Source organism: Oncorhynchus mykiss, chromosome 11, assembly GCF_057628025.1.
Source record: "Oncorhynchus mykiss isolate SJ-2025 chromosome 11, ASM5762802v1, whole genome shotgun sequence".
Taxonomy (NCBI): Eukaryota; Metazoa; Chordata; class Actinopteri; order Salmoniformes; family Salmonidae; genus Oncorhynchus; species Oncorhynchus mykiss.
The window spans coordinates 4,012,501-4,027,930 of record NC_143032.1 but is presented as its reverse complement, the minus strand read 5'-3'; the positions used below and the strand labels follow the sequence as shown (position 1 = coordinate 4,027,930).

The 15,430-nt window shown below is 49.2% G+C and overlaps 1 protein-coding gene across 1 annotated transcript in view; it reads right to left on the bottom strand.

The window, feature by feature from the left end:
- The window catches only part of stau2 (staufen double-stranded RNA binding protein 2), a 269,116-nt gene that overhangs the window by 9,274 nt on the left and 244,412 nt on the right, over positions 1–15,430 (bottom strand). The window contains exon 15 of the mRNA XM_036934670.2: positions 6,432–6,497. Within this exon, the coding sequence (XP_036790565.1) occupies positions 6,432–6,497 (66 nt within the window). The remainder of the gene's footprint in view (positions 1–6,431; positions 6,498–15,430) is intronic.

The following is a 15,430-nucleotide window of genomic DNA, read 5'->3' as shown; positions in this document are numbered from 1 at the left end:
CACCAAGCCTCGATAATCACCAAGCTTCGATAATCACCAAGCCTCGATAATCACCAAGCTTCGATAATAAACAAGCCTCGATAATCACCAACCCCCTCGATAATCACCAACCCCCTCGATAATCACCAAGCCTCGATAATCACCAAGCCTCGAAAATCACCAACCCCCTCGATAATCACCAAGCCATGATAATCACCAAGCCTCGATAATAACCAAGCCCCTCGATAATCACTAAGCTTCGATAATCACCAAGCCTCGATAATCACCAACCCCCTCGATAATCACCAAGCCTCGATAATCACCAAGCCTCGATAATCACCAACCCCCTCGATAATCACCAACCCCCTCGATAATCACCAAGCCCCTCGATAATCACCAAGCCTCGATAATCACCAAGCCTCGATAATCACCAAGCCTCGATAATCACCAACCCCCTCGATAATCACCAAGCCTCGATAATCACCAAGCCTCGATAATCACCAACCCCCTCGATAATCACCAAGCCCCTCGATAATCACCAAGCCTCGGTAATCACCAACCCCCTCGATAATCACCAAGCCTCGATAATCACCAACCCCTTCGATAATAACCAAGCCCCTCGATAATCACCAAGCCTCGATAATCACCAAGCCCCTCGATAATCACCAAGCCTCGATAATCACCAACCCCCTCGATAATCACCAAGCCTCGATAATCACCAACCCCCTCGATAATCACCAAGCCTCGATAATCACCAAGCCTCAATAATCACCAAGCCTCGATAATCACCAACCCCCTCGATAATCACCAAGCCTCGATAATCACCAAGCCTCGATAATCACCAACCCCCTCGATAATCACCAAGCCTCGATAATCACCAACCCCCTCGATAATCACCAAGCCTCGATAATCATCAACCCCCTCGATAATCACCAAGCCCCGATAATCACCAAGCCTCGATAATCACCAACCCCCTCGATAATCACCAAGCCTCGATAATCACCAACCCCCTCGATAATCACCAAGCCTCGATAATCACCAACCCCCTCGATAATCACCAAGCCTCGATAATCACCAACCCCCTCGATAATCACCAAGCCTCGATAATCACCAAGCCTCGATAATCACCAACCCCCTCGATAATCACCAAGCCCCTCGATAATCACCAAGCCTCGATAATCACCAACCCCCTCGATAATCACCAAGCCTCGATAATCACCAAGCCTCGATGTGAAGCAGCACAATACCATCATCTCATCATTCATCTAGTGGAAATGTCAAAAACCTTTTTCTGTCTTTATTTTCTGTCTTTGTGTACTGGTGGACGTTCTAGACCTACTGCTGCATTGGCCTATAGGCTCTGAGTTCCATGCTGTCATGTCTTTAGTCGCCAGAGGATGGTGTAATAGCGTGTCCAGAGGATGGTGTAATAGGGTGTCCAGAGGATGGTGTAATAGGGTGTCCAGAGGATGGTGTAATGGGGTGTCCACATGGTAGAGGATGGTGTAATGGAGTGTCCACATGGTAGAGGATGGTGTAATAGGGTGTCCAGAGGATGGTGTAATGGAGTGTCCACATGGTAGAGGATGGTGTAATAGGGTGTCCACATGGTAGAGGATGGTGTAATAGGGTGTCCACATGGTAGAGGATGGTGTAATAGGGTGTCCAGAGGATGGTGTAATAGGGTGTCCAGATGGTAGAGGATGGTGTAATAGGGTGTCCACATGGTAGAGGATGGTGTAATGGTATTAGTAGAACATTTAATTTCATGTCTTTACTATAAAATATATATATAATGACATTGCACGCACATGGACGCCCACATAGGAAGTCCCGTGAAAAAGAAAACCGTGCCCGCTATGAAAATCAAACGCCTGATTCCTTCTGGCGCTGTTCCTGGAGGGCGACACGGAAGGTTCCGTGGAAGGAACCATGTGCTTCCCACAGTGGAGCGGTTGTGTGTGTGACTGCATGGCCCCATGACCAGACTCTGGTGTAGTGGTGACAGACAGATAACCATCATGCAAAGCGTTAGGCAGCCAGCGGGGGAGGAGCGGTGCGGGCGAGGGGCATGGGGAGGAAAGGTGCGGGGGAGGGGCATGGGGAGGAAAGGTGGGTTCTATGTAAATGCAGAGCGGACACGCACGCACCCACCCACCCACCCACCCACCCAAACCCACACCCACACACACACACACACACACACACACACACACACACACACACACACACACACACACACACACAGCCTGTGACATTTAAAGGACAAATCTCCATTCTGTTAGATTGAATCGAGAAATTCATATTACTATACATCTCTCTGTCTTTCTCTCTTTCTCTTTCTCTCTCTCTCTGTCTTTCTCTCTCTCTATGTCTTTCTCTCTCTCTCTTTCTTTATTCATATATTTCTCTCACTCTGTCCTCTCTCTCTTTATTCATATATTTCTCTCACTCTCTGTCCTCTCTCTCTCCATTTCTCCATGTCTCACTCTCTCTCTCTTTCTTCATATATCTCACTGTCCTTCTCTCTCTCCATTTCTCCCTGTCTCTCTCTCTTTCTTCATATATCTCTCTCACTCTGTCCTTCTCTCTCTCCATTTCTCCCTGTCTCTCTCTCTTTCTTCATATATCTCTCTCACTCTGTCCTTCTCTCTCTCCATTTCTCCCTGTCTCTCTCTCTTTCTTCATATATCTCTCTCACTCTGTCCTTCTCTCTCTCCATTTCTCCCTGTCTCTCTCTCTCCCTGCTGTAATCGACACACACTAATAAAACACTATAAACACCAAACCAGGTGTAACGGATTTCCTCCTCTTCGTCTGAGGAGGAGGAGTAAGGATCGGACCAAAGCGCAGCGTGGTAAGTGTTCATGATGATTTTAATTAAAGAAAGCACTGAACACTGAATCAAAAACGTGAATTTACAAAACCGAAACAGTACCGTGTGGCCCAAACGAATTGAAAAAAATCACTGAAGTTGGAGACTTTTATCTCCCTCACCAACTTCAAACATCTGCTATCTGAGCAGTTAACCGATCGCTGCAGCTGTACATTGTCTATCGGTAAATAGCCCACCCAATTTTACCTACCTCATCCCCATACTGTTTTTATTTATTTACTTTTCTGCTCTTTTGCACACCAATATCTCTACCTGCACATGTCCATCTGATCATTTATCACTCCAGTGTTAATCTGCTAAATTGTAATTATTCGCCTACCTCCTCATGTCTTTTGCACACAATGTATATAGACTCTCCTTTTTTTCTACTGTGTTATTGACTTGTTTATTGTTTACTCCATGTGTAACTCTGTGTTGTCTGTTCACACTGCTATGCTTTATCTTGGCCAGGTCGCAGTTGCAAATGAGAACTTGTTCTCAACTAGCCTACCTGGTTAAATAAAGGTGTTCTCAACTAGCCTACCTGGTTAAATAAAGGTGTTCTCAACTAGCCTACCTGGTTAAATAAAGGTGTTCTCAACTGGCCTACCTGGTTAAATAAAGGTGTTCTCAACTGGCCTACCTGGTTAAATAAAGGTGTTCTCAACTAGCCTACCTGGTTAAATAAAGGTGTTCTCAACTGGCCTACCTGGTTAAATAAAGGTGTTCTCAACTGGCCTACCTGGTTAAATAAAGGTGTTCTCAACTAGCCTACCTGGTTAAATAAAGGTGTTCTCAACTAGCCTACCTGGTTAAATAAAGGTGTTCTCAACTAGCCTACCTGGTTAAATAAAGGTGTTCTCAACTAGCCTACCTGGTTAAATAAAGGTGTTCTCAACTGGCCTACCTGGTTAAATAAAGGTGTTCTCAACTGGCCTACCTGGTTAAATAAAGGTGTTCTCAACTAGCCTACCTGGTTAAATAAAGGTGTTCTCAACTAGCCTACCTGGTTAAATAAAGGTGTTCTCAACTAGCCTACCTGGTTAAATAAAGGTGTTCTCAACTGGCCTACCTGGTTAAATAAAGGTGTTCTCAACTGGCCTACCTGGTTAAATAAAGGTGTTCTCAACTAGCCTACCTGGTTAAATAAAGGTGTTCTCAACTGGCCTACCTGGTTAAATAAAGGTGTTCTCAACTAGCCTACCTGGTTAAATAAAGGTGTTCTCAACTAGCCTACCTGGTTAAATAAAGGTGTTCTCAACTGGCCTACCTGGTTAAATAAAGGTGTTCTCAACTAGCCTACCTGGTTAAATAAAGGTGTTCTCAACTAGCCTACCTGGTTAAATAAAGGTGTTCTCAACTAGCCTACCTGGTTAAATAAAGGTGTTCTCCACTAGCCTACCTGGTTAAATAAAGGTGTTCTCAACTAGCCTACCTGGTTAAATAAAGGTGTTCTCAACTAGCCTACCTGGTTAAATAAAGGTGTTCTCCACTAGCCTACCTGGTTAAATAAAGGTGTTCTCAACTAGCCTACCTGGTTAAATAAAGGTGTTCTCAACTGGCCTACCTGGTTAAATAAAGGTGTTCTCAACTAGCCTACCTGGTTAAATAAAGGTGTTCTCAACTAGCCTACCTGGTTAAATAAAGGTGAAATAAAAATAAATAAAAAAAACACTCACACGGAAACAAACACCCAGTGAAACCCAGGCTACCTAAGTATGATTCTCAATCAGAGACAACTAACGACGATACCTGCCTCTGATTGAGAACCATACTAGGCCGAACACAGAAACCAACATAGAAAAACAAACATAGACTGCCCACCCCAACTCACGCCCTGACCATACTAAAACAAAGACAAAACAAAGGAACTAAGGTCAGAACGTGACACCAGGGGTGGATTTGAAAAGGCTGACCAATAAATATGAGTAGCCGTGGTCTGGTCGGACACGGGCCTTACATCTCGTCAGCTCAGTGACCTTATGTCGTGACTTCAGACAGTCACATTAAACATTACCGGAGATACATGGGCTGTCCCAATGGCACCCTCTTCCCATAGTGCACTACTTCGGATCACGGTCTTATGAGCCCTGGTCAAAACGAGTGCACTGCATAGCGGGAATAGGGAGCGATTTGGTACCGATCAATGGCATGGTATGTAACCTTAGTTTCTAATCTAACACTCCTCTTTAACAACGCCTATAATATGGGTATAACACCTATAACATAGGTGAGACGTACAGCTCTGCTAGTATGAACAGGAGACGTCCTACAGCTGAGCAGACTGAGGTCCACATGGTATCCTCTTCTCTACATTGGCCCATTTCTCCGCGGGGCGGCAGGGTAGCCTAGTGGTTAGAGCGTTGTAACCGGAAGGTTGCAAGTTCAAACCCCCGAGCTGACAAGGTACAAAATCTGTCGTTCTGCCCCCTGAACAAGGCAGTTAACCCACTGTTCCTAGGCCGTCATTGAAAATAAGAATTTGTTCTTAACTGACTTGCCTAGTAAAATAAAATTATAAACCAGAGCCTAAATAAATAATGGCACCCTATTCTCTACATTATAAACCAGAGCCTAAAGAAATAATGGCACCCTATTCTCTACATTATAAACCAGAGCCTAAAGAAATAATGGCACCCTATTCTCTACATTATAAACTAAAGCCTAAAGAAATAATGGCACCCTATTCTCTACATTATAAACCAGAGCCTAAAGAAATAATGGCACCCTATTCTCTACATTATAAACTAAAGCCTAAAGAAATAATGGCACCCTATTCTCTACATTATAAACCAGAGCCTAAAGAAATAATGGCACCCTATTCTCTACATTATAAACTAAAGCCTAAAGAAATAATGGCACCCTATTCTCTACATTATAAACCAGAGCCTAAAGAAATAATGGCACCCTATTCTCTACATTATAAACTAAAGCCTAAAGAAATAATGGCATCCTATTCTCTACATTATAAACCAGAGCCTAAAGAAATAATGGCATCCTATTCTCTACATTATAAACCTTTGCCAAGATAATTCATCCACCTGACAGGTGTGGCATATCAAGAAGTAGATTAAACAGCATGATCATTACCCAGGTGCACCTTGTGCTGGGGACAATAAAAGGCCACTCTAAAATGTGCAGTTTTGTCACACAACACAATGCCACAGATGTCTCAGAGGGAGCATCCAATTGGCATGCTGACTGCAGGAAGGTCCACCAGGGCTGTTGCCAGATAATTTAATGTTCATTTCTCTACCATAAACCGCCTCCAACATCGTTTTATAGAATATGGCAGTACGTCCAACCAGCCGCTTCACAACCGCAGACCAAGTGTGTCATGTGGGCGAGCGGTTTGCTGATGTCACCGTTGTGAACAGAGTGCCCCATGGTTGAGGTGGGGTTATGGTATGGGCAGGTATAAGCTACGGACAACGAACACAATTGAATTTTATCGATGGCAATTTGAATGCACAAATATACTGTGGCGAGATCCCGAGGCCCATTGTGAGGCCCCTCTTTTTTAAGGTATCGGTGACCACTAGTGTCTATGTGGCATTACAGATGCTCTGTGTTTTACCTTGATAGGGCAGTCCACCGTGTCCAGTCCCTGTTCCGACAGCTGTTTCAAGGCACTTAGAGCAGCCTGCAGAGGGAGAGAAGAACAGATGACCTAGTGAGACAGGGAGGGAGGGAGAGAGACAGGGAGAGAGACATGGAGGGAGAGAGACAGGCAGGGAGAGAAGAACAGATGACCTAGTGAGACAGGGAGGGAGAGAGACAGGCAGGGAGAGAAGAACAGATGACCTAGTGAGACAGGGAGGGAGAGAAGAACAGATGACCTAGTGAGACAGGGAGGGGGAGAAGAACAGATGACCTAGTGAGACAGGGAGGGAGGGAGAGAGACAGGGAGAGAGACATGGAGGGAGAGAGACAGGCAGGGAGAGAAGAACAGATGACCTAGTGAGACAGGGAGGGAGAGAGACAGGCAGGGAGAGAAGAACAGATGACCTAGTGAGACAGGGAAGGAGAGAAGAACAGATGACCTAGTGAGACAGGGAGGGAGAGAAGAACAGATGACCTAGTGAGACAGGGAGGGAGGGAGAGAGACAGGGAGAGAGACATGGAGGGAGAGAGACAGGCAGGGAGAGAAGAACAGATGACCTAGTGAGACAGGGAGGGAGAGAGACAGGCAGGGAGAGAGACAGGGAGGGAGAGAGACAGGGAGGGAGAGAAGAACAGATGACCTAGTGAGACAGGGAGGGAGAGAGACAGGCAGGGAGAGAGACAGGCAGGGAGAGAGACAGGGAGGGAGAGAAGAACAGATTACCTAGTGAGACAGGGAGGGAGAGAGACAGGGAGGGAGAGAAGAACAGATGACCTAGTGAGACAGGGAGGGAGAGAAGAACAGATGACCTAGTGAGACAGGGAGGGAGAGAGACAGGCAGGGAGAGAGACAGGCAGGGAGAGAAGAACAGATGACCTAGTGAGACAGGCAGGGAGAGAGACAGGCAGGGAGAGACAGGGAGGGAGTGAGACAGGGAGGGAGAGAGACAGGCAGGGAGAGAGATAGGGAGGAAGAGAGACAGGCAGGGAGAGAGACAGGGAGGGAGAGAGACAGGCAGGGAGAGAGACAGGAAGGGAGAGAAGAACAGATGACCTAGTGAGACAGGCAGGGAGAGAGACAGGCAGGGAGAGAGACATGCAGGGAGAGAGACAGGGAGGAAGAGAGACAGGCAGGGAGAGAGACAGGCAGGGAGAGAGATAGGGAGGAAGAGAGACAGGCAGGGAGAGAGACAGGCAGGGAGAGAGACAGGGAGGGAGAGAGACAGGGAGGGAGAGCGGCAGGGAGGGAGAGAAGAACAGATGACCTAGTGAGACAGGGAGGGAGAGAGACAGGCAGGGAGAGAGAGAGGCAGGGAGAGAAGAACAGATGACCTAGTGAGACAGGCAGGGAGAGAGACAGGCAGGGAGAGAGACATGCGGGGAGAGAAGAACAGATGACCTAGTGAGACAGGCAGGGAGAGAGACAGGCAGGGAGCGAGACAGGCAGGGAGAGAGAGAGGGAGGGAGGAAGAGAGACAGGCAGGGAGAGAGCCAGGCAGGGAGAGAGACAGGGAGGGAGAGAGACAGGGAGGGAGAGAGGCAGGGAGGGAGAGAAGAACAGATGACCTAGTGAGACAGGGAGGGAGAGAGACAGGGAGGGAGAGAAGAACAGATGACCTAGTGAGACAGGGAGGGAGAGAGACAGGGAGGGAGAGAAGAACAGATGACCTAGTGAGACAGGGAGGGAGAGAAGAACAGATGACCTAGTGAGACAGGGAGGGAGAGAGACAGGCAGGGAGAGAGACAGGCAGGGAGAGAAGAACAGATGACCTAGTGAGACAGGGAGGGAGAGAGACAGGCAGGGAGAAAGACAGGCAGGGAGAGAGACAGGCAGGGAGAGAGACAGGGAGGGAGAGAGACAGGTAGGGAGAGAGACAGTCAGAGAGAGAGACAGGGAGGGAGGGAGAGAGACAGGGAGGGAGAGAGACAGTCAGAGAGAGAGACAGGGAGGGAGGGAGAGAGACAGGGAGGGAGAGAGACAGGGAGGGAGAGAGACAGGCAGGGAGAGAGACAGGGAGGGAGAGAGACAGGGAGGGAGAGCGGCAGGGAGGGAGAGAAGAACAGATGACCTAGTGAGACAGGGAGGGAGAGAGACAGGCAGGGAGAAAGACAGGCAGGGAGAGAGACAGGCAGGGAGAGAGACAGGGAGGGAGAGAGACAGGTAGGGAGAGAGACAGTCAGAGAGAGAGACAGGGAGGGAGGGAGAGAGACAGGTAGGGAGAGAGACAGTCAGAGAGAGAGACAGGGAGGGAGGGAGAGAGACAGGGAGGGAGAGAGACAGGGAGGGAGAGAGACAGGGAGGGAGGGAGAGAGACAGGGAGGGAGAGAGACAGGGAGGGAGAGAGACAGGGAGGGAGAGAGACAGGGAGGGAGAGAGACAGGCAGGGAGAGAGACAGGGAGGGAGGGAGAAAGACAGGGAGGGAGAGAGACAGGGAGGGAGAGAGACAGGGAGGGAGGGAGAGAGACAGGGAGGGAGAGAGACAGGGAGGGAGAGAGATAGGGAGGGAGAGAGACAGGGAGGGAGAGAGACAGGGAGGGAGAGAGACAGGCAGGGAGAGAGACAGGCAGGGAGAGAGATAGGCAGGGAGAGAGATAGGGAGGGAGAGAGACAGGGAGGGAGAGAGACAGGTAGGGAGAGAGACAGTCAGAGAGAGAGAGACAGGGAGGGAGGGAGAGAGACAGGGAGGGAGAGAGACAGGGAGGGAGAGAGACAGGGAGGGAGGGAGAGAGACAGGGAGGGAGAGAGACAGGGAGTGAGAGAGACAGGGAGGGAGAGAGACAGGGAGGGAGAGAGACAGGGAGGGAGAGAGACAGGCAGGGAGAGAGACAGGGATGGAGAGAGACAGGGAGGGAGAGAGACAGGGAGGGACTGAATGTCACCCTTCAGCTGCTTTTCAAATAACACTTAGTCTGAGAAACCCAATGGCAACAGGACACCAACCCTTCTCCCTTCTAACACGAACACTTAGTCTGAGAAACCCAATGGCACCAGGACACTAACCCTTCTCCCTTCTAACAATAACACTTAGTCTGAGAAACCCAATGGCAACAGGACACTAACCCTTCTCCCTTCTAACACTAACACTTAGTCTGAGAAACCCAATGGCAACAGGACACTAACCCTTCTCCCTTCTAACACTAACACTTAGTCTGAGAAACCCAATGGCAACAGGACACTAACCCTTCTCCCTTCTAACACTAACACTTAGTCTGAGAAACCCAATGGCAACAGGACACTAACCCTTCTCCCTTCTAACACTAACACTTAGTCTGAGAAACCCAATGGCAACAGGACACTAACCCTTCTCCCTTCTAACACTAACACTTAGTCTGAGAAACCCAATGGCAACAGGACACTAACCCTTCTCCCTTCTAACACTAACACTTAGTCTGAGAAACCCAATGGCAACAGGACACTAACCCTTCTCCCTTCTAACACTAACACTTAGTCTGAGAAACCCAATGGCAACAGGACACACACACACACGTTTCCATGGCATTTCCATTGTTTGGGTCAAGTTCCATTTACCAAATCTATTGACAGAAATACACTACATGACATCATGATCCACCGATGTCAGCCATCTGGACACAACTCAAATAAAAAATAAAAACACATTTAGTGTCGCAATAAAATAACGTTGATTTATTTTCCCATCGATGGAATGCTATCTGGGGGTACTTAACCAACGCTCATTCTATTACCATGAATCCAGAATCCCTTTTAAAATCACAAACACACAGAATGAGATGAGAGCCGTGCAGAGCTCTCTGTAATGAACTATTCTGGCCATCAGCTCTCTGTAATGAACTATTCTGGCCATCAGCTGTCTGTAATGAACTATTCTGGCCATCAGCTCTCTGTAATGAACTATTCTGGCCATCAGCTGTCTGAAATAAACTATTCTGGACATCAGCTATCTGTAATGAACTATTTCTGCCATCAGCTATCTGAAATGAACTATTCTGGCCATCAGCTGTCTGTAATGAACTATTCTGGACATCAGCTATCTGTAATGAACTATTCTGGACATCAGCTATCTGTAATGAACTATTTCTGCCATCAGCTATCTGAAATGAACTATTCTGGCCATCAGCTGTCTGAAATGAACTATTCTGGCCATCAGCTGTCTGTAATGAACTATTCTGGCCATCAGCTGTCTGTAATGAACTATTCTGGCCATCAGCTATCTGTAATGAACTATTCTGGCCATCAGCTATCTGTAATGAACTATTCTGGCCATCAGCTGTCTGTAATGAACTATTCTGGCCATCAGCTATCTGTAATGAACTATTCTGGCCATCAGCTCTCTGTAATGAACTATTCTGGCCATCAGCTATCTATAATTAACTATTCTGGCCATCAGCTATCTGTAATGAACTATTCTGGCCATCAACTATCTGTAATGAACTATTCTGGCCATCAGCTGTCTGTAATGAACTATTCTGGCCATCAGGTGTCTTGGACACAACCAGACATTCTCTGTCTGGACAGTGGACATCTGATCTGACACCTGAAACAACCAGACATTCTCTAGACACCTGATACATCAATGTAGGACTAAGTGGGCCAAACTGGACTGGACTGAGCTGAGTGTAACCAGGCTAAACTGGACTGGACTGAGCTGAGTTTAACCAGGCCAAACTGGACCGATCTGATCCTACCAGGCTGCTGATCCCTGACAGACTCTTGAGATGAGGTCCAGATGTACCCCCCACCTTCTATCTCCTCCCTCTCTCTGTCTCCCAAGAGGAGGAGGAAGGGAGAGGGAGGGAGAGAGAGGGAGATTAAATAAATCTGCTGAGATGACAGTACCAGGTCCCACTGGGCAGCCCCCACATCACCACCCCTACCATACCCCCTAAACCCCCACACCCCAAACCTAGACCTAAACCCCTGCCCCAAAACCACCCCTAAACCCCCAAATTCCTACCCCCATACCTACACTACCATCGTCGCAGAGAAAGGTGGTTGGGAAAAAGAGAGAGAGAGAAAAATGAGTGAGGGAATCCCCAAAAACACAGACAGACTCTGTATATATTAGAGTGAAAAGTGAGATCTGAAGAACTCTCTCTCTCTCTCTCACCCCCTCTCTCTCTCTCTATCACCCCCCCTCTCTCTCTCTCTCTCCCCCCTCTCTCTTGTCTCTTTCTCTCTCTCTCTCTGTAATCCATATATGTTTCCAACTATAATCCCAACATGTTTCCAACTGTAATCCCAACATGTTTTCAACTGTAATCCAACAAACTGTCATCCCTACATGTTTCCAGCTGTAATCCCAACAAACTGTAGTCGCTATATGTTTCCAACTGTAATCCCAGCAAACTGTAATCCCTACATGTTTCCAACTGTAATCCCAGCAAACTGTAATCCCTATATGTTTCCAACTGTAATCCCAACAAAATGTAATCTCAAAATGTTCCATTGTCCCTGTTCCCAAGAACTCCAAAGCAACCTGCCTAAACAACTATGGCCAGCACATCAGTATTATGAAGTGCTTTGAAAGGCTGGTAAAGACACACATCAACACCATCATCCCAGACACCCTGTACCCACTCCAATTCACATACCGCCACCAACTGATCCACAGATGATACCATCTCTATAGCACCTCACACTGCCCTCTCCCACCTGGACAAGAGGGGAAATAACTACGTGAGAATGATGTTTATAGACTACATATCAGCGTTCAACACCATAGTCCCTCCAAACTGGGGAACCTGGGACTGAACCTCTTCTTCTGTAACTGGATCCTGGACTCCCCCCCCCAGGTGTTGAGGGTAGGCAACAACATGTCTGCCGAGCTGACCCTCAACTCGGGGGCCCCTCGGGGGTCCCCTCCTGTACTCCCTGTTCACCCATTACTACGTGGACACACACGACTCCCAACGCCATCAAGTTTGCTGACGAAATGACGATGGTAGGCCTGATCACCAATGGCGATGAGACAGCATATAGGGAGGAGGTCAGAGACTTGGCAGAGGCTCTCCCTTAATGTCAGCAAGACAAAGGACCTGATCGTGGACTACAGGAAACGGAGGGCCGAGCAACGCCCCCATTCACATCGATGGGGCTGTAGTGGAGCGGGTCGAGAGCTCCATGTTCCTCCGTGTCCACATTACTAAAGAATTAGCATGGTCTAAACACACACACACAGTCAGGAAGAAGGCACACCTCTTCCCCCTCAGGAGATTGAAAAGATTTGGCATGGGCCCTCGGATCCTCAAAAAGTTCTACAGCTGCACCATCGAGAGCATCTTGACTGGCTGCTTCACCGCTTGGTATGGCAAATGCACCACCCTCGACCGCATAGCACCACAGAGGGTAATGCGGACAGCCCAGTACATCAGGAGGGGTTTGTCCCTAAGTAAACAGCCAGTACATCAGGGTTTGTCCCTAAGTAAACAGCCAGTACATCAGGAGGGGGTTGTCCCTAAGTAAACAGCCCAGTACATCAGGAGGGGGTTGTCCCTAAGTAAACAGCCAGCATCCAATAGGAGGGGGTTGTCCCCTAAGTAAACAGCCAGCATCCAATAGGAGGGGTTTGTCCCTAAGTAAACAGCCCAGTACATCAGGAGGGGGTTGTCCCTAAGTAAACAGCCCAGTACATCAGGAGGGGGTTGTCCCCTAAGTAAACAGCCAGCATCCAATAGGAGGGGGTTGTCCCCTAAGTAAACAGCCAGTACATCAGGAGGGGTTTGTCCCTAAGTAAACAGCCCAGTACATCAGGAGGGGGTTGTCCCTAAGTAAACAGCCCAGTACATCAGGAGGGGGTTGTCCCCTAAGTAAACAGCCCAGTACATCAGGAGGGGTTTGTCCCTAAGTAAACAGCCCAGTACATCAGGAGGGGTTTGTCCCTAAGTAAACAGCCAGTACATCAGGAGGGGTTTGTCCCTAAGTAAACAGCCAGTACATCAGGAGGGGTTTGTCCCTAAGTAAACAGCCCAGTACATCAGGAGGGGGTTGTCCCCTAAGTAAACAGCCAGCATCCAATAGGAGGGGGTTGTCTCCTAAGTAAACAGCCAGAACCCAATAGGAGGGGGTTGTCCCCTAAGTAAACAGCCAGAACCTAATAGGAGAGGGTTGTCCCCTAAGTAAACAGCCAGAACCCAATAGGAGGGGGTTGTCCCCTAAGTAAACAGCCAGAACCCATCTGCTACATCTACATCTCTCTAGTGGGTCCTGGACAAACAACCATATATTAGGAGGATGGAGGGCTATGGTGATATACGGCCAGAACCCATCCCTGACACACACACACACACACACACACACACACACACACACACACACACACACACACACACACACACACACACACACACACACACACACACACACACACACACACACACACACACAGGCCTACGCATGCACCCAAAGGCACATGGCGCACACACTCAGGGGCACGCATGTAAGTACGCAGTCGAGTAAGCGCACGCACACGCACACACACACACAGTGCATGCGTAGGCCTGTGTGTGTGTGTGTGTGCGTAGGTGTGTGTGTGTGTGCGTGTGTGTGTGTGTGTGTGTGGTGTGTGTGCCGGCTGGACTGGCGCATCAACACCAGAGGAGTGTGTTTAGTCTGAAAAGACAGACAGCGATGTGGAAGTGCTCCATCTTTGTCAGCGAGAGAGGGGCTGAAATACAAAGAGAAGGAGCGAGGGAGAGAAGGAAGGAAGGAGAGAGGGAGGGAGGTAAGGAGAGAGGGAGGGAAGGAGAGAGGGAGGGAAGGAGAGAGGGAGGGAAGGAAGGTAAGGAGAGAGGGAGGGAAGGAGAGAGGGAGGGAAGGAGAGAGGGAGGGAAGGAAGGTAAGGAGAGAGGGAGGGAAGGGAGGGAAGGAGAGAGGGAGGGAAGGAGAGAGGGAGGGAAGGAAGGTAAGGAGAGAGGGAGGGAAGGGAGGGAAGGAGAGAGGGAGGGAAGGAGAGAGGGAGGGAAGGAGAGAGGGAGGGAAGGAAGGTAAGGAGAGAGGGAGGGAAGGGAGGGAAGGAGAGAGGGAGGGAAGGAAGGAGAGAGGAGGGAAGGAAGGAAGGAAGGAGAGAGGAAGGGAAGGAGAGGGGAAGGGAAGGAGAGAGGGAGGGAAGTAGAGAGGGAGGGAAGGAGAGAGGGGGGAAGGAAGGAGAGAGGAAGGGAAGGAGAGAGGGAGGGAGGTAAGGAGAGAGGGAGGGAAGGAGAGAGGGAGGGAAGGGAGGGAAGGAGAGAGGGAGGGAAGGAGAGAGGGAGGGAAGGAAGGTAAGGAGAGAGGGAGGGAAGGGAGGGAAGGAGAGAGGGAGGGAAGGAAGGAGAGAGGAGGGAAGGAAGGAAGGAAGGAGAGAGGAAGGGAAGGAGAGGGGAAGGGAAGGAGAGAGGGAGGGAAGTAGAGAGGGAGGGAAGGAGAGAGGGGGGAAGGAAGGAGAGAGGAAGGGAAGGAGAGAGGGAGGGAGGTAAGGAGAGAGGGAGGGAAGGAGAGAGGGAGGGAAGGGAGGGAAGGAGAGAGGGAGGGAAGGAGAGAGGGAGGGAAGGAAGGTAAGGAGAGAGGGAGGGAAGGGAGGGAAGGAGAGAGGGAGGGAAGGAAGGAGAGAGGAGGGAAGGAAGGAAGGAAGGAGAGAGGAAGGGAAGGAGAGGGGAAGGGAAGGAGAGAGGGAGGGAAGTAGAGAGGGAGGGAAGGAGAGAGGGGGGAAGGAAGGAGAGAGGAAGGGAAGGAGAGAGGGAGGGAGGTAAGGAGAGAGGGAGGGAAGGAGAGAGGGAGGGAAGGGAGGGAAGGAGAGAGGGAGGGAAGGAAGGAGAGAGGAGGGAAGGAAGGAAGGAGAGAGGAAGGGAAGGAGAGAGGAAGGGAAGGAGAGGGGAAGGGAAGGAGAGAGGGAGGGAAGTAGAGAGGGAGGAAGGAAGGAGAGAGGAAGGGAAGGAGAGAGGGAGGGAAGGAAGGTAAGGAGAGAGGGAGGGAAGGGAGGGAAGGAGAGAGGGAGGGAAGGAAGGAGAGAGGAGGGAAG